Raw genomic sequence first — 18,695 nt, forward strand, 5'->3', positions numbered from 1 at the left:
TCCCCATTAAGGGCCCAGCGGAAGGGGGCTGGGGGTCTGGGGTGCGGAGGGGAAGGCCAGGGCAGCCCGCTCAGGCAGGTTCTGCAGTTCAAGGTCTTGCTTACGGTTCTGTTGCTAAGAATACAAAGTTTGGAAAGCCCTGCTCTTGGAAGATGAGGTTTCTTGGCATGTCCAAGGGTGGGGAGCCATGTGAAAGGTGGCTCGTCCTGTTCTTATGCTGTGGGGAATTCTGGGACCTCCACTGTCCTCATGGGCTAGCTGAAGGTGTTGGGTGATCTTGGAGGGGCACCTTTGAGCTCCAACCGTCTAAGGTGGGAGGTGGTTTCATGGTGAGGGGAGAAGCCAGCATTCGGGTGACCCCCCTGTTGTACCCCAACTGACTGAACCGTGACCTTGTCCTCTCCAGGCTTCAGTGGCTCTGTCTGTAAAGTGAGGGGTTGGACTGGATGATCTCTCCGGCCATTTCTGCCCTGGAAATGGGAACCCGGTCTCTGCCTCTGGGCACCCTTTGCAGGAGGAGGGTGTCTGCCAGGCACTGATCCTTCTCCATGCCATTTTCTGGCCTCTCCTCTGTGACCGCCACTGTCAGGAAGCCAGCAGCTCTCACTGTCCTGCTGAAGAGCGCCTTAGTCAGTGTGGGTCAAACCCACCGTGTGCCACAAACCTGCTTTTGGTCTGGGGGTCTGATTTCCTATAGTGACTAATTTTCTGTGGTAGCACATTTTGCAAAGTTAGAAGCGCTGTTTCTACCCATTCTTGGGGATACAGAGAGTCTTTCAGAACAGAAAGTGTGACGACTTTGTGGTATCTGATGTGCCCTTATTCACCAACCCTCCTTAATAGCATTGTCTCTTGGGTCTGACCTCATCTAATAGCAGAAAAATTTTGTTTGTTTGTTTCTTTTAAACACTGAGTTTGTCACCTCCCGCTTACCCTCTCACTAGTCAAGTGTAGCCACAGTTGATCTGGGGAGAGAGCAGGCAAGCTTAGTCCCGTTGGTGAACATTTGTTCTCTTTGGCTTGCGGAATGTTTCCGAGCTCCTTCCATACTTTCTAAACTCTTGATGAGACAGAAACAAGGAGATACAGGCATTTGAGAATTTGGGGGGAGGCATCTTTCAGCCCAAATGGTTCTGGCGGGCTTTGAGAGTACCTGCCTTCTTAGGCCACTGGTATGAAGACTCTAAGGGGTCATTTCCGTGAGCCCCCTGCGGCTGAGTGGGTTCACGTACTCCGTTTCAGTTGGCCATGTGGGCTGGGAATTCTCATTGTCTGGGGGGTGGGAGGATGGGGTAGGCGTGGGTCTCTAGGGGACCCAGGGCCCCTGATTCCCCGTAACAGGAGCCTTTAGTCCAGTGAGTGGAACATCTGGGTGGCATGAGATCACAGCCTCTGAGACGGATCAAATATCTGCTCCTGTTGGCAGTTTCTGTCAGGAGAAGGGGGCTGGGGAGGGCTGGGGAGGGCTGGAGAGGACAAGATCCTTTCGCTTGGCCTCCCAGGTTCTGTTGGGGTGTTGCAAAGAACAAAGGCCAAGACGGTGAAAGGGTCACCATCCCCTGGGCTCCCACGGATGTGTCATCTCTCCCAAGTTCCAAGCAAGGAGAAGCCGCAGAAGGTGGTGAGCCAGGCAAGGTGAACGACAGCAGGATTGGACGCCCCAGATGATGGGCTGAAGCTTTTCAAATCCATAATGATAATAATAAAAATACCAACCCAAGCCCCGTGGATTACTAAGACAGTGGGGGACTCATTTGGTGACTAAACCTGTTGAGAAGACGCATCTGGGACCATCAATTCCTATCAGTTTAAATGCAATGAATTGTATTTAGGGGCTAAATGTAGTAGAAGATTAAATCTCAGGTTTTCTCCAAGCCAGAGAAGCCTGCTTTGCATTCTAATGTGGAAACTCCTTTAGAAAATGTTTGTAATGGAGCAAAGCAATCATTACCTTGTCAGCAAATTAAGAAAATTCGAGAGATGCCAGAAACATTTCCTCAAGATTGCAGCTGAGATCTCCTCACCAGTGGGTCAGAAACAGGTTTAGGAAGGAGTCGAGGGGGTGGGGGTGGAGTGCTGAGAATTTTCTTTGTAGTTCCTAGGGGCCAGGTGTGGTAATATCCCAGAGGCCCCTGTGGTTGCTGGAAGAGGCCCTCCTCACCTCCAGGAACTTTCCGCATCTGACGAGCTACTAGGGTCCCCCAACCTTGCTTGTCCTGGGGTATCTGAACAGATAGCAGTTTTGGAGTTGGTGAGACCTGGGTTGCCTACAGGCTGTGCCATTTACCAGCTGTGTGACTTTAGGTAAGTGACTCTACCTTTCTGAGTTTGGGTTTCTTTGCAGAGTTGGTTTCATGAAAACTCTGCCTGGTGGGGGTGGTGCAGATCAGGATGGCCACTGACAAGGACCCTCTCCTTCCCACCTGGACTGGCGCTAACTCGTGTAGGCCTGAATCATGGGGGTAGTGGGGGAGGTCAACCCTTCTTCCTCGTGCATCTCCCACCAGCAGATATTGTCAGATCCACTTTCAGAATGATCCGTGTTCATCCGTCATGTTGGTCACTGGTGTCTGGCTTTCTTTCCTGACCATTCCATCCCCCCAGCTCATCAGCCAGTTGGCAGCTGGAGGAAGCCTGTTAAAAGGTCTGGTCACTCCTTCACTCAAAGCTCCCCTCCGTGTCCCCGTCGTACCAGGCAAAGGCCCCAGTTCTCTCCACAGCCAGAGGCAAAGCCTGTGTCCCTCTCCTGCATAGCCCTTCCCAAGGCCCCAATTGCCTTTTGTATTTGCAATTCTGATTAATTTTTTCCTTAAGGATGGCCCCATAAAGTCCATAACCTGCAGGTCCCCCACACCTGCGTCGGTTTCCTACAGTGGCCTCAAGGCCCTACACTGTGTGACCCCTTTGCCTCTCCAACCTCATTTCCCTCTAGCCACCATCACCTTGCGGTTATCAACATTGCCTGGCACTCCCACCCCAGGGCCTTTGCACTAGCTGCTTCTGGGCTTGGAAGGCTCTTCCCCTGAATACTGCAAGCCCCACTCCCTCACCTCCTTAGGGGTTTCTGTAAACACCACCCTCTCATGGACACCTTTACTGGCCCCTGTGTTTAAAACCACACCCCATACCCCGCCCTCACTCCCTCTTCTCCTGCCTGCTTTATTTTTGTCCAGAGCAAAGCATTGATTGCTACCCAGCAGGCTGTGTCCTGTTCTTATTGACCTTCTGTACTCCCCACTCCTCCCCTGCAGGATCGCAGGCTTCACGAGCGCTGGCATTTTGGTCTAACCAGTTCATGCTGCACTCACATTGTGACCAACTGGTTGGTGCACATAGTAGGTGTTCACTGATGAAGGGACAGATGAATGTAACCAAAGTTCCCTGTGCCTGCCAAGGAATGCAGTCCCTGCATGGGACCCAGGGCCCCGTGTCCCTGCCCGGCCTCCTGGAGCCCTGTTTGGGGCTGAGATTCAGGGATGCAGAAGACAGCCTGCCCAGAGTATTCAAGGGCCTTATTTTGTCACCGGACCCTAGGAACCCACCTGCCTGCCCCTCTCTGGGTCCTGTACAGCTGTGTGTACCAAGGAGTCAGAGGGGCTCCCTGATGGTGTCTGCCATCACCTGTGTCCACCCACCTCAGGCTCCTGCGGGTCTCCCAGCTGAAGAGGCCGGCTGCCGAGCCGCATCATTGTTGCTCCCTTTCTTGGGGAACAGTATTATTAGGATTCTCTTTAAAATGTCCTCCTCTCGCATGGACACATCCGCACACACGTGAGCACATGAGCATGAGTGCACGCCTGTGCAAGGGCAGCAGACACACACACAGCTTGCCTGACCTTGCTCAGAAGCCAAGGACACGCGCTCTGGGAGAGCGGCTCCAAGCCAGCGCGTCCTCTGGATGACGGAAGACGGTTCTCTTTCCCCACCAGCCACAGGCTGTGCGGCTCCTAGCATGCTGGCCTCTCAGCAGCAGCCGCGTGTCCCCTCCCCTGGCCAGGCTGCTCTCAGGTGTCCTTCCTGCTCCCCCAACTCGGGTGTAGGAGGAGAGGTGTCCAGGAGCACTTTTACCCTGGCCTTGTGAGAGGTGACTGTGATCCTGGGAACCAGGCCAGCCAGGTCCTCTGGTCACCCCTTCCCAATGGGTCTGGGTAAATAGAGCCACCTCTCTGCTTTTCCAGAGGAAAACAAAATCTTGCTCTTCTTCACCAGGGGCTGGGGGCCAAGAAACACAGGCAGGGGCCTTGCCAAAGTTGACAGCATGGCGCCCTGTGTCCAGGGGCAGGAAGAAGCCCCCAGGTGGGGTTCTGTGGAGGAAGGTGGGGTGTGGGTACCCTGACCAAGGCGGAAAGGGCCCCCCATGGCCAGTTGGTTTCTCCTGGAAGTGGACTCCTTCCGCTCCTGGAGGTAGATTCTCACATTGCGGTGATCTTGCTGGAGTTGCAGGGTAGGGAGCTCCCTGTGAGGGCAGCTGTGTTAGCGCTTACTGGTCAGGTGTTGGGTATCTTCAGGGATGGGTCATAATAGAGTTGGGTTGGATTTAGTTAAGAGGTTCCCCAAACCCTTCCCTTCAAAGGTCAAGGCCCCAGTGGCCAGAACCTAGCAGGTCTTACTGTGTCTGCCTGTCTTTGCCCCAAATGCCCACATCATTCTCCTCCTGGACTGGGCTGTCCATGAGCAGATGTGAGGACCAGGGCATCTGAGTGGTGCAGAGGAGAGTGGAATTCCCACCTTCTTTCCCCCAGAGGGCAAGTGCTGCCCAGCTTCCGCCCCATGCAAGTCTCAGAGCCATGGGAGGCGGAGCCCCTCTGCCTCCAGAGGCGGACTGCTGGGTGCTCAGTGGTTGTTATTACCCCGTTGCCTGTTTCCTTATTGTAAAACAGCAGGGCTCACGACAGCGTCTTCCCCATAAGGCTTCTGTGAGCAGTGAGTGAGGACATTGCCTGGATAGCACTCAGCCCAGGACTTGGCGCTTCTAACTGCTTGGCAGAGTTACCGATGCATGCTCGTCCATCTGTCCACACCTTATCTGCCTTCTCCTCTGGCCTGGGCACGGTGGGCACACATGACCCTGCCCTTTGGCTGCTTGGTGATTGCTGTTGTGACGGAGGGTGCCCAGGGACTGTGGGAGGGTGTGCAGAGGATGGAGCTGGGGATACTGATGAGGTGACAGTGAGAGAAGCACAGGTGTCCAGGCAGAGGGGAACGGCACGGGCAGGAACGGCACGGGCAGTGCCCTCGACAGCCGGTGCGCTCTGGGGAAGGGACAGGCTCTGTGTAGGTGTGACACGAGGCCCACGGAAGGGCATCGCAGGTGCTGAGTTTCAGCAGCAGCAGAAGCGGGCACCACAGTGCTCAGGTCACAGGGTTTCCATGGAGACTCTGAGTTCACACAAGGAAAATGCAAGGCACACGGGAGAGGGTCTCTGTCTGCCCCAGGATGGTCACAGATGTGTGTGGCAGGAAGAATCTTCAACTGTCACCTGCACTGTAGGGGTGACCGTGGCATGTGGACTCCAGCACCCCCAGCCCTCCTCTTAGGGCTCCCACTGGGGCTAGAAGACAGAACCTCGAGCTCCAGGCCTCTCTCCTGGAAGCCTGTGCCCACGTGGCCTCTGGGCCACCACGGGGAGGCAGCAGCGCAGGTCTCCTGGGCCTGGGTGAAGGTGAGTGAGTGAAGGGACTCTCACCAGCCAGCCTTCCTGCTGAGTGCTGGCCCTGGGGGAGCAGGAGCCCCAGGGAAGAAGGCGGCTGCCATGCCAACCTCTTCCCGGTGGCACCGGGCACCGTGTCTGAGCCAGCACTGACTCAGGCCAGCAGCCTTCAGCGACACCCATCTCTCTCCCTCCCCATCTTTCCTTTCTTCCCCTCTTTCAATCTCTCACATCCTTCTCCTCTTTTTGAGTCCTGTGTCCTCATCTCTCACTGAAGCCACTCGCGGGGTTTAGGCACCCAGAGGTGAGCTGTCACTGTTGCTGACTCGTGGGTCTGTCATGGAACTCTCCCAGAGTCCCCACCCTCCCGCACCAGAGATTAAGGCTAAGGTCCAAGTGCAAATGGTTCCAGGGCTCAGCAGGTGAATTAAGGAACACAGCAGGCGGCTGTGGGCAGGGTGGCAGGATTAGAGGGGCCGCTCCAGCGCTGGCCTGGCTGTTGCCCAGCGGTTGTCAGAGCGCCTGGTTTTTCCAGAGCAGCTGGACAGCTGAACTTTGTGTGGGTACAAGGACGCTGAAAGGGATTATCCCACAGCCTGAGAATTGTGGCTGAGGCCAAAGCTGGGCCAATGAGCTGCCACCTGCTGGGGCCAGGCCTCGCATCCCCCTCCCCTCCCCCAGGGCTTACTAAATCACTCACCAGAGATGGGGATACCCTCAAGTGGGGGCTGGCCTCTACCTCCCCACAGCCACTTGAGGGTCACCCATCCAAGCATCCCTTGTTCTTTCTTTTGACAAAGATTTGAGCAGCTACTTTGTGCCAGGTTTTGGAGATCAGCAACAGATGGAAACACAAGGAGAGAACTCCCAGAGGGCTCCAGCTGTGTCTTCTGCAGCCCGGGTGTTTGCAAATATGAAAACAAAGTCTGTTCTGACCTGGAGGATTCCTGGGGTGGGAGGCCCATGGGAAGGGCTCTGGCTGGCTTGCAGGCAGGCTGGTGTGGTCAGAGGGGAAGGTAGCCCTGCACTCCCTCCTGGGGCTCAGAGGCCCTGGAAGGGAAGTGGACAACTCTGTTGTTCTGGGGACCCAAGTGTTAATACAGGTAGGTGACAGGAGGCTGGAAGCTGTGGCATGCACAGGTGACTGTACCCAGCTGCAGGGCTGTGAGCCTCTGGCCAACTGGAGGGAGACCTCCAGGCCTCTCTGAGGATCCAGGGGGAGGCTCTTGCCCAGTATGCAGTCAGCCCCCTGGAGACCCAGCAGCAAAACAGAACTTCCTCTCCCCAAGTCCAAAAAAACTAGTAGGAATGAAAAGACACTTGGCTTTTGTCCCTCCTCATCCCTATCTGCCACCTTGGAGGAGCTAGGATCCAGAAGAGGTCAGAGGGGACCTCTTGGAACCAGATGAGTGGAAAGGTTGCCTGAACTGTATTTTAAATTAAAGGGACCAGTTAGCTGTTGGTTGAGCCCTAGGTGTCAAGGTAGAAGGGGGATTTGACAGCACTCGGTTGGATGGAAAGAATACACTGCGGGTTTGTTCCCTGGATGGAAACTTCACACATTAAACAATTCACTTCTTAAACAACACACAGCTCTTTGTGTGCCAGGCCCTCTTCTTGTCTGCACATCTTTCATCTCATCTACACTTTACGACATCACCTCCAGATTACAGATGAGGAAACTTTGGCACAGGTGGGTTGTGACTTGTCAAAGGTCACACCCCTGATGAACATCAGTCACAACTCAAAATCGACTAATATGCCATCATGCAGCTTAGTAACACACAGGCCAGTCGGAGCAGGTTTGTGGCAGATCTGGGCTGGGGCTGCCACTCGGAGGCAGGTCTATCTTAATTAGGAAGCCCTGTGCGGGTACAGCTGGGCAGGCCGGCGGCCCACTCAGAGCCATGGAATCTCACGTGGGCAGGCTCTGGGAGTCAAGACCACCCTCACCTCCTCTGTTCAGATGGAGCCACAGGGGACAGGAGCTTGGAGTCACGTGGCTCAAGCCTCCTGCCCACCTGACCATTGTCGTGGGAACAAGAAGGGGAAGGATGAAACTGCTCCTGCAGGTGTATCCAAAGGGGAGGGAAAGGGGGGGCTCTGAATTGGAGGCAGGACTAGTAGGCACAGTACCCTCCTCTGGGGGATGTCTGCCTGTCACCAGAAGTGGGCCATCTTATCCGGGCATGGACAGTTTGGCTTAACTTGGTCCAAAGGCCTCCCAGGCTTCATGGGTGGTGGGTGCTGACCAGGGTGCTGAAGCAGTACAACACTTCCTAACAGCCCAGCAAGGGAGAGGGGGCGGCCGGGAAGAGGACCCTTCTATTTTTGTTACTCAGGAACACTAACTATTTTGGCCAGTGTTTCCTGGGGAATTCTTGGATTCGAAGCCAGGACTTCTATGGTCTTTGTGGCCCTGGGAAAGTCACTGTCCCTCATCTGCTCTGCACTTGTCCTATCACCTGTTCATGAACAAAAGTAGCTTCCATCTCACTAAACTTGGAAGGCCAAGGAGAGCACTCCCTGGGGTCAGGTGACGGGGCCTGCACAGAGCCCAGGCCCAAGGGAGGCACTCAGGAGCTTGCCCTCGAAAGTGGCTTCTGGGACCCATTGCCTCCCCTGTGGCTCTGAGGTCATGCCGGGTGGTTTAAGGCGCTCCTTTCTAACCCTGTTGCTGTGGGCCCTGTGGCTAGAGGTGGCAGTCCTTGGGAACATGAGGAACACTTTGCAGACAGGACTGATTTCAGAGTCTAGATTCTCCTGGGGATTATGTGACACCTTTCTGTGCTGACACAAGGCCTGACTGGGCTTTCCCGTTTCTGGAATGGGTTTTCCCCAGGGCCCTGTCCTTTTCTGGTTGTGAGGTCTGGGCACGGCAGAAGAGCGCTGGCTTTAGAATCAGGCCAACCAGATGTGCCAGCCCTCAGGAGCATGCCTCCGAGGATGCTGACCCGTGTTCCTTGAGTTTGTGGAGAGCATTACATAAGATGACAGACCAGCACACTCTGGGCACCTGATAAACACCGCTTCCTGCACGGGGCGTGGAGGGGTGCAGCTGTCTTCCCTTGAGCCCCATTTCGCCTGTCTGTATAACCACAGTAGCAGCTGGCACCCACGGAGCACCCTGACACCTGCTAATAAGACACAATTGGTGGGACCCTGCACCAGTTCTGCAGGAAGGGGCAATGATGCAGATTCTGCAGATAAAGGGAGCTGCACATGGTCAAAGGGGGTTCTGGGAGTCATACCCTCACCTGCCTGATTCTGAGACCCCTGTCTGGCCTTGAGCAATTATCAGACCTTTCCAAACCCTCATTTTCTGGACTAGAACATGGGAATATCTCATCATTATCATGATTGGAAGGTGTAGTGCATGCTGGGTGCTGGAATATTTAAAGACATACTTGAAACGCATTGGTGTGACCCACAGGATAAGGGATGAATGGATACTGGGGTTACTTGCATGCATTAATCATTACGTGCCATCAATCAAGAAGACTGACTCAATTCTTTACATGTGATATCCAGAGGAAGGAAAAGAACCAAGTTTGTACACTTGAGTTTCTTAAACTTTAGTGTGCATATGAATCACATGGAGGACTTGTTAAAATGCAGATCCTCATTCAGTTGAGTCTGGGGTGAGGCCCGAAATGCTAAACTTCTAACAAGTTCTCAGGAAATGTCGCCTCTGCTGCTGCTTAGTAGTAAGGATGAAGACAGTCTTCCGGTCCTAGTTCTCAAACTTGCATGATCCCATGAATCACAAGAGGATTTGTGGTTAAAAAAAAAAAAAAAAAAAAAAACAGATTTGAAGGCGGTGTGGATGGGGACTCGGGATGTAAGTGTACTTAGAACAAAGGTCTCAGGAGACAGGCTTGGGCAAGCAAGGTTGTAGTCCCCATCTATGTCACGGCCTGTGCTGATGATCACAGGAGGTTGGCTCACCAGACATTTGTCCCAGTTCCATCTTCCGGGATGCAGAGGTGGGAAGAGAGAGCAGGGGCATTTTCCTAGGATCCCTTGCTGTTAGGGTCTGAGAGGTGAAGTAGGTTCCAACAACCAGATGCATTCATTCAGTTGAGCCTTGAGCTCGGGACTGAGCTGAGTGAGGCTGAGGTGGTGGTGGGAAGGCTACCCACTTTCTGGTGCAGATGGAGGCGGTGGCCGTGTGGCTCTGGAGTTCCCTCTCTTCAGATAAAGGCGATGATGATGTGATCCTGCTGCTTTCTGGCCCCAACCTTTGGGTTAAAAAGCTAAATTGCTTATGCAGCTGAAACCCAGGACCAGCACTTGAGCAGGACCCTCCTACTCCCTGTCCCTTTGAACCCCGTCACACTGTGATTCTCATGCACTCGCCTTCCACGGCTCACCTGTAACAAAACCATCCGCGTGGCCACCCAGGGTCCTGTTAGACTGCCATCAGCAGGTGTTCTCTAAGCACCTTCCACCAGCGCTGGCTGCTGCCAGAGGGTACTCCTATTCCTGTCCTTGCTGCTTCTGGCTCTGCAGTGTCTGTCTTCAGTCACCAGGACCTTGCCACCCTTCACTGCCCACCCTTGCCTTCTGGCCCTCCCTCAGGGCCACACCCAGTGCAACTGCCTTGTGGGATCCCAAGGGCAAACAAAGCCTGGGGATGGGATCCCGCAGGCAAGTCTCTGCTCTGGAGCAAAAAAGTTGAAGTGCCCTCTAGGCGTGCACCTCCGACTGACTCTGACACAGAGAAGGCTGGGGGAACACATGGGGAATCCCTCCTCTCCTTGATCAGGGGACCTGTCTTTATTGGAACTGCACCAAAGTGGACAAGACCAGGGGAGAGAGTAGGAACTGCTCCAGATTCTAATTTCCGCCTTTGAAGAGAAGCATGGATCTAACAAACTGTCATTAAGGACAACAGAAAGGGAGGCCAGGAGGGAAGCTGGTTCCAGAGAGTGAGGCTGAGTGGGACTTCCTGCCCATTCCCTAATGTGCCACCAGTGTGGCCACCTGCGCTTTGAGTATAGTATACTGTTGGGGTTGAGGCCTTAATAAACTCACGACTTTCAGTGGAGAATGGCAGAGTCTCAGGCCCAAGCAGGCAACGACAAGGAGAAACAGCCAGCTCCAGGAACTCGGGAGGAGAGAGGCCAAGGAAGAGCAGGGCCATGGGCTGATGCAGCCTACAAACAGGATCAGAGGCTGTGGCATTTGCACACCAAAGCGGATGATTTGGAACCAGACCTTTATTCTAGGGATCAACTATGAAACTTTAAGCAAAAGTGATGGTGTCAATCACTAGATCTGAAAAGGTCACAGGAACTTCCCTAGAGAAAAGACCTGTCCTGTGTCATGTCCATCCTGGAACCATCCCCCAAAGTCAAATCCAACTCCTCTGTCTCACCAGCTACGGTCATCCCGTGTGACTATTATCAAAGCCATGGTTTGCTCCCCAAAGGTGAGTGGCTCTGGGCCCTGCCTTGCTTGGGTTGAGTCAAAATGTTCTGTTTTAAAAAACACAGAAGACAAACCATGAGATCCAACTTGACATCCATTAGGATGGCTACCAGCAGGTAAATAAAGAATAACAAGTGCTGGCGAGGATACGGGGAACCGGGACGGTCATTCATTCACATTGGAAATGTGAAATGATGGGCTGCTGTGGAAGACATCTGGCAATTCTCAAAAAGTTTAACACAGTGTTGCAGGTGGTCCAGAATGCCACCCCTGGGTATAGGCCCAAATGCACTGAGGACAGTTGCCCGCACAAAGACTGTACGCTAGCCTTAATAGCAGCATCATTCCTAATAGCCAAAAAGTAGAAGCAACCCAGCTGTCCGTCTCCGGGCTAACAGACAGAATGTGATATATCTTCACAATGATTATTCAGCCTTAAACAGGAACGAAGTTCCGATTCGTATCATGACACGAATAGGTCTTCAAACACTGTGCTACGTGAAAGAAGCCGGACACAAAAGGCCACATGTTGAGTGACTCTACTTATGAGAATTGTCCAGAAAAGGCAAGTCTTTAGAGACAGAAGATAAACAAGTGGTTGCCTGGTACTGGGAGGGAGGAAATGGGGGTGACTGCTAAAGTTTATGGGACCTGGGGGGTGGTAATGGTGAAAATATTCAGGAATTAGATACGGCGATGTTACGCACTGTGAATATACTACAGCCCACTGACCGTGGAAAGGGTAAACTTTGGGGGTATGTGAATTCTCAATAAAGCTGTTATTTAAAAAAAAAAAATAAAGAGGAACAGGTTATTATTAATGGCTGATATTTATTGTTCAGGTTCCAATTTTGGAGTTCTGTAAGATACACACTAAAACATTCCCTTTGCTCCGTGTGGGTTTCCCATGGTTAGGAGAAGAGTGGCCCAGAACAGAACAAGCCCAAAAGCTTGACTAGGAAGTTCCTCACGGTCCCCTTCAAGCCCCCCACGTGACATCTAGGACACTGTCTGTGCTCCTTGTATCCTTGATACAAGGAGATCCACACTAAATGGCCAGTTCTGTAGATGAATCACTAAATTTTCTCTTTGAGAAAACATAATTATGTACACTATTAAGAAATGGCAAATTTGTTTTAAATTTACCTTTTCCTTGAATCAGGGCCCTAAGTTATCTACCTTCCCTGTGTCTGATGTTCCTTTAAATGCTTCTCTCAATGATTGCTGCTGCATTTTTTTTTTTTTTTTTTTTTGGTACCAGGAATTGAATCCAGGAGCACTTAACCGCTGAGCCACATCCCCAGCCCTTTTTCCTATTTTATTTAGAGACAGGGCCTCACCGAGTTGCTTAGAGCCTTGCTAAGTTGCTGAGGCTGGCATGAACTCACAATCCTCCTGCCTCAGTCTCCCAAGCTGCTATAAAGGCGTGTGCCACCACACCTGGCGCTGTTGTAGGGTTTTTTTTCTTTTGGGTTCCAGGGATTGAATTAGGGGCACTCGACCACTGAGCCACATCCCCGCCCTATTTTGTATTTTATTTAGAGACAGCGTCTCACTGAGTTGCTTGGGGTACCCTGCTCCTCCCAAAGTTTGGATGGAGCCCATTCTCCTATGCTCTTGTGATCCTCCTACTTCAGCCTCCTGAGCCGCTGTGATTATTACATGTGCCACCATGCCTGGCGCTGTTGTAGTTTTATGAGCAAAGTGCTCCAAGCCCCTTGGCTGCAGGTATGGTCCAATTCCAAAACAAAAACGAACATTCCCGTCTGTCAACCCTAAGGAAGACTATGAGCAATGATGGTGGTTACATCTTTGCCTGATGCCTGGGTCTTTCCTCATAGCGGAGATGTTTTAAAGACTTCAAAGTGGTCAGCTCCCTGTCTCTGGGGTCTTTTACTATATCAATGCACATAGTGGGGCTTGCTAGAAATACCAGGGTACCTGCTCATGCCCACCCAGGCCAGTCTCTACCTCGACCTGAGGCTGGCCCTCCTGGGCTGGTCAGTGGTTTACCCTATCCATTTTGGGGCTATGCAGACAGGGAATCTTAGGCCACAAAAGCCAGCCTAGCTGACACCTCAGAAAAGCTACAGTGTCCAGCAGCTGTCTTCAGGGGAATGACATGTCCTAATTTAGGGAAAGCAATCCAGGCATGTTGAAATACTGGCTGCACAAAGTGCACAGGGCCTTGACCTCGCGCCTCCGCCTGTGCTCTCTGGTGCTCTTCCCACCGCAGCACCAGCCTCAGCCCCACACACGCCCATCGGGCTCCACCTTCAGAGGATCTGGCAAATGGCAGAAGTCAGGAGGGCCAGACACAGGACCTAGCACACAGCTTCCAGAGGTTGGGGCTCCCTGCTCCTCCCAAAGTTCGAGGCCACATTTGGATGGAGCCCATCCTCCTATGCTTTGTCTGGGTCCCCAGAGGGACAAATAATACCGTTACAGATGCCACACAAACCTTGAGCTTTCACTCTTTTCCTTTGCCCAATCCTAGGGGTTGTGGCCACTAATGGAAAGAGACACCAGAATATCGGAGAGCAGGAAAGGCACCTCCAATTTCACAGGTGGGGACAAGGCCCTAAAGAAGGGAGTTCCTTCCGATCACTCAGTAAGTTATGGGGCAAAATGTGATTAAATTCTGTTTATTCCTCTGCTTATAGGCCACTGCTGTCCAGGCCCAGGCGATCCAGAGGGTTGGCCCAGAACAGGAATGGCCAGGAGATTTTGCTCTCATCACAATGATACAGTCTTTGCACAACGTGCCTGTCCTTGTGAGAGTCATCCTTGTGACCTATGGGAATTACAGTCACTCACTGCCATCCATGTAGCTAGATTCATCTCAGTAACGTCAGGAGCAACAGTGACATGAAAGGGGAGGTCGAGAAGAATGGGTTCAGGTGGGAGGAGCTATTCAGTCCTATAGTCTCAGAGCCTAAATTCTCAAAACTGGAAGGAGCTATGCATTAATGTAGAAAGAAAAGTGGGAGACTGGCAACACGGACTCTGTATTGACATTTGGTTCTCAATAATAACATCCAAAATGCGTTCTGTTCTTATAGCATCAGGTGGAGGGCGTATGTTGCCGGAGTCTCTCTGGTGGTGGGAGAGACACGCTGTTTTCTCTTTGGGACCTATGTGCAGCCAGGTGGAGGGCTGCTGTACCTTGGCTCTGATAAGGGTCGGGGAGGCAATCCCAGCCAGCCTGCAAACACATGGGCAGAGTCCCTTGCCCCCAGCCCGCAAGAACACGGTTGCTGGTGGGGCCGGCGATGGCAGCTCCAGGAGAGTGGAGGGGAGGCTGGGATGTTACATTCTTGAGGCCTTCACAGGTACATGTCATCGAAGCCTGGCGGGGGGAGATGGTCTGGGTTCGGTCTGAAATGGAAAGAGGGGCTGGTGAGTTAGAGGGAGGGAGGGCCGAGGCCACGTACCCCTCGCCTGCGTGCTCTCCAGAGAGGCTGGTGGCTGTGGAGTTGAAGAGCGTGCACTTTACAGCCAGCAGCCTCCATTTCCATCCTGGCTCTCCTACGCTGGCTAAGTTAACCGAGCCCTGGGGTCTCAACTCCCACATCTATAGAGTGGACCGTACTCTCCACCTAGGACCACTGCCACAGTGGCCAGTGAGCTCCAGGCACATGTCCAACTGCATTATTTGTTAGTTCCTCCTGCACCCTGAGAGCTCCCTGGAGGGAAGGGAGGCACAGAGGGAAGGTAACTCTTGGAGACTCCCGGAAGGCAGCGGGCAGGGCCTGGAGGAGAGCCCACACTCCTGGCAGCAGCAGCAGCAGGGGTAGTGGCAATCATGCTGGCGTCAATCCTGCAATGCTGAGCCGGGCCAAGCTGCCATGAGGTCGATTCTCAGCACACCTGAGCACATACTTACCCAGATGGGCTGGTCCCAATGGGCCCAAAGGGGTCAAAGCGAGCTCCTGGGGGCACAGCGCCTGGAGGAAGACGGTTTGGGAGGCCTGAAGATGGGTCAATAAGAGCTCTCGGGAAACCGGATCTCAGGGGATCCACAATCATGCCACCTCTCCGACACCTGAGGTAGAAAGGACAAAGGTAAGCAGCTGAGGCAGGGACTGCCCTTGGCACAGAGCCAGGAGGGCCAGAATGGATGAGGATGACTGGGAGGTCTACTCCAGGTGCCCCAGCAGGCCGTGCCAGTCAGAAGGAAGCAGGCAAAAGCAAGCCCACAAAGAGCACCTCTGCCCTGCGGAGGGGCTGGAGACAGTGCAGGAAGACGCGGAGGGCTCCCTATCCCTGCCTGTCTGTATCCCGGGGTCACCGTGATCGAGAATGGGAGAACTCGCCAATTGGTGCACAGCTGTCTGCACAGGCTCTGGGAGGCACTCCCCAAGGTCTAGGGCTAGCCTGAGCATCGAGACGATTCACCAAGCTGGGTTTCCTGCCACGTCCCTGAGAGCCACAGGGCAATTTTTCACTGCCTGTGGGCTGCCCGAGTCCAGCTCCTGACCGCACCTGCCCTCTCGGAGTTCTGCAGACATGACCCCATGTGCTCAAATGATGAGCGAGCTGGTGCTCCTTAATCCTGCAGTCACATCTGAGTGACACTGCAGAGTTCCATGATCTCCCTACTCTCCAGCAGCAGGATGACAAAGAGGAAGTCACCTTTCTGTGAGGTTAAGAGCTAGTCTCAATCATGCAGAAGATGGAACCTGGCTGGGGCGTGATAACTCTGCTGGGTGCAAGGTGATCCACACAGAATCTAACGGGGCCCAGAGACTTCCCTTCCGCAAGGAGGTGCCAGCCCCGTAGCCCTGAGCACCTAAGGTCTGGGCCCCGCCGGTGCTTAACCCAGATCTGAAAGACCCTATGTAGCTGGCATCCAAGGGAAACCTTCTATCCCCCACCAGGTGCAGGGGACAGAGGGAGGGCAGAAGAGCTGCCTGCTGGGCTTGCCCCGTCCTCTCGGGCACTCAGGCCCTGCTGTGCAGCCCTGGGTTGCAGAGCACCCTAAGTGGCAGTGCCTTCTCTCAGCTGCCTGGCAGCAACTGCCTCCTTCACCCCGAAGGAGAGACTGACGAAAAGTTCTAAGATTAGAAGATGAGCTGGGGCTCAAAGCCACAAGAGCAACTGACGCTGCTGCCACCTCCCGAGCAGTACTCACCCAAAAGGGTCTAGGTCTTCTCCCCCGACAGCAAATGGGCCCAGGGGATCACACCTGAAACAAACAAGGGACAATTAGCGCAAGTCCCAGATCAGCCAGGTGCCTGGGCTCCCAGGGGCCTGACCCTGATGCTTTTGGGTCTGCAAATGCATTCCTAGCCCCAGGGGACAGGGGCGAGACCTGCATAAGACCACAAGACGAGATATTTCAAAGTGGTCCCTGGCACAGGTTGACACCAACCATTGTCACAAGACTACTATGTGCGAAGAGCTGAACAAAAGCCGGCAACATGGAGGATCCCAGTTCATTTTTTTTTTTCCCCTTTTGTTATCCTGGGAATTGAACCCAAGGGTGCTTTACCATTGAACTACACCCCAAGCCTTTTGATTTTGAGACAGGGTCTTGGTAAGCTGCCCAAGGTGGCCTTGAACTTGAGATATCCTCTTGCCCCAGCCTCCCAAATAACTGATTATAAGTGTGCACTGCCACACCCAGCCAGAATCTTAGTTCTAGGTAAAGATATATTTTAACAGGGGTGACCTCCAGATACACTATTTTATCCACACCTTCTTCAAGTTTTTAAACTTTGCATAAAGAACCAAGAACTTTTACACCAGAAAAATATTGCTCAAAAACCAAACACTAAAATCAAAAAGTTAAGACTGAAGAGCTTCCCAGGTGGAGAGAGAGGGCAGCACAGTCCCAGGCCACGCAGTGTGTCTCAGCCTTCTCTCCATCACTGCCCTTGCGTGGAATTTCAGTGCCCCGTGTGCTGCGGGCCTGCTCTGCGCCCTCCCCACAGGAGAAGCACAGCCTACAAACCTCTCCCCTCTTCCCTGGAGGAAGCAAGGTACCGACTTCCTCCTTCTCTGAGAGTGCGTGACAAAGTGGAGCAGAAATGAGGGGACACTTTCTTAGAGCAATCCCGCAGCACCTCTACCCACACACAAAATGGCATCCCTCTTTCACAATCGTACGTATCTTCATTCTTTGATCCAATAATTTTACACCTAGGTGTCCACCTTGAGGAAGGAATAAGCATTCCCATTAAAATGCACCCATGAAGACCTCCATCAGGGAAACTGGAATCGGCCTCCCTAGGGACCAGTTAGGTCCAGCACCATCTATCCCTATATGCAGCCATGGAAACAAGAGAAACAATGTTCCCAGAATGCTTTAAAAATTATGTAGAAAATGCTCATGCTCGAGGCCCAAGTGTGGGGGGAGAGATCATCCAGAGCCCAGGAACAACTGAGAAAAGTGCATGGGGGCGGGGAGGGGACGACAGGTGTGAATAAAACTAGAAAGGAGCGTGCTGCAAGTGTGACCAGTGGCAGTCGCTCCTGGGGGTCAGGTTCTTCTTTATATCTCCTATAAAGGATATGAAGATGAATGTAATAAAACAAAAAAGGTTTAGTATTTTAAAATGCGTGCTTTGGAGTCTGCTCAGAGCCATGGTGAGCAACACAAACCTGACCCTCTGGGGCCAGTGGGTTCCTGCCAGAACTGGAAAGCTTGCGAACAGCAGCTAATCTAAGCTTGCAGGTAAGAAGCCACTAACTAGAAAAGATTCAAAATAAGTCCTTCTCCAGTCAGCTCCACCCAGAGGGCTGGAGAGGATATGGAAGTCTGGGTGGAACAGGGCCAGGATTCCAAGGAAAGGAACCCTTCCTGACCCAGGTTACTGGTCCCCAGCCAGGGCTTATGGAGCCAGAAGTCATGGTTTCTGGTGGCCTCCAACATCACAGGCCTCTCTGAGGATAGGCCAGGTGGTGCCTGTGGGCAGCAAGCATCTTATCTAGCTCCACGAAGTGCCCCCTACAGGGCAGTGGACACAGGGCTCTGGGTGGTTGTTAAAATGCCTGGGGAAAGATTCTGACTGTTCCTGAAATAGGAAGCCATTTTCATTTTTCTCTGACCACAGAGAATGAAAAACGCAGAAACAGAACAACGAAGGCTGGAGGGGCAGCCACAAGGCCCACTGCAGCCATCTGCGCACTCAAAATTGTCACAGTATATTCTGTTCACAACAGTCTCACTGCAACACACGCAAACTTCTGGGAACTCACGGTGCGTGTGCTTAGAACCCATTGAAATAAATGGCACCCAGGATCCCTCTTCCTCTCCACAGCTCTCTTGGTCAAATCTTGGTCCTAGGTGTGCTGAGATTCTAGGGATTTAAATGTTCTCTCTCTCTCTCTCTTTTTTTTTTTTTTTGTATATGGTCCTTGAGCTCAGTCCCTGGCTCCTCCATCCAGAAATCAACTGAAGGACTGAGGAAACTAGTCACTGAGGAATGGCGGGGTCCTCTGGGGCAGGATGTCCTGGCTGCCAAAGCGGCCCCTCTCCTCAGGGAGTGGGTGGAGGGTGATCTGGAAGACACAGGATTCCCTCCCAAGGAGTAGCCCTTTTATAGCCAAAGAATAAGCCTCCCTGGGGCATGAAAGTTCAGCTGAAAGCACTAAGGACTGGGAGCA

General features: G+C 52.9%; 1 protein-coding gene across 2 annotated transcripts in view; it reads right to left on the bottom strand.

The window, feature by feature from the left end:
- Positions 1-11,895: 11,895 nt before the first annotated feature.
- The window catches only part of Psmf1 (proteasome inhibitor subunit 1), a 33,457-nt gene continuing 26,657 nt past the window's right edge, over positions 11,896-18,695 (bottom strand). For both annotated transcript variants that reach the window (XM_076851645.2, XM_076851646.2), the window contains exons 5-7: positions 16,219-16,272; positions 14,971-15,129; positions 11,896-14,462 (exon numbers count right to left, since the gene is read on the bottom strand). In XM_076851645.2, coding sequence (XP_076707760.2) covers positions 14,411-14,462; positions 14,971-15,129; positions 16,219-16,272 — 265 coding nt within the window. In that variant the 3' untranslated portion in view covers positions 11,896-14,410. The remainder of the gene's footprint in view (positions 14,463-14,970; positions 15,130-16,218; positions 16,273-18,695) is intronic.

This window comes from Callospermophilus lateralis, chromosome 3 (assembly GCF_048772815.1).
Source record: "Callospermophilus lateralis isolate mCalLat2 chromosome 3, mCalLat2.hap1, whole genome shotgun sequence".
In the NCBI taxonomy this organism is placed as follows: Eukaryota; Metazoa; Chordata; class Mammalia; order Rodentia; family Sciuridae; genus Callospermophilus; species Callospermophilus lateralis.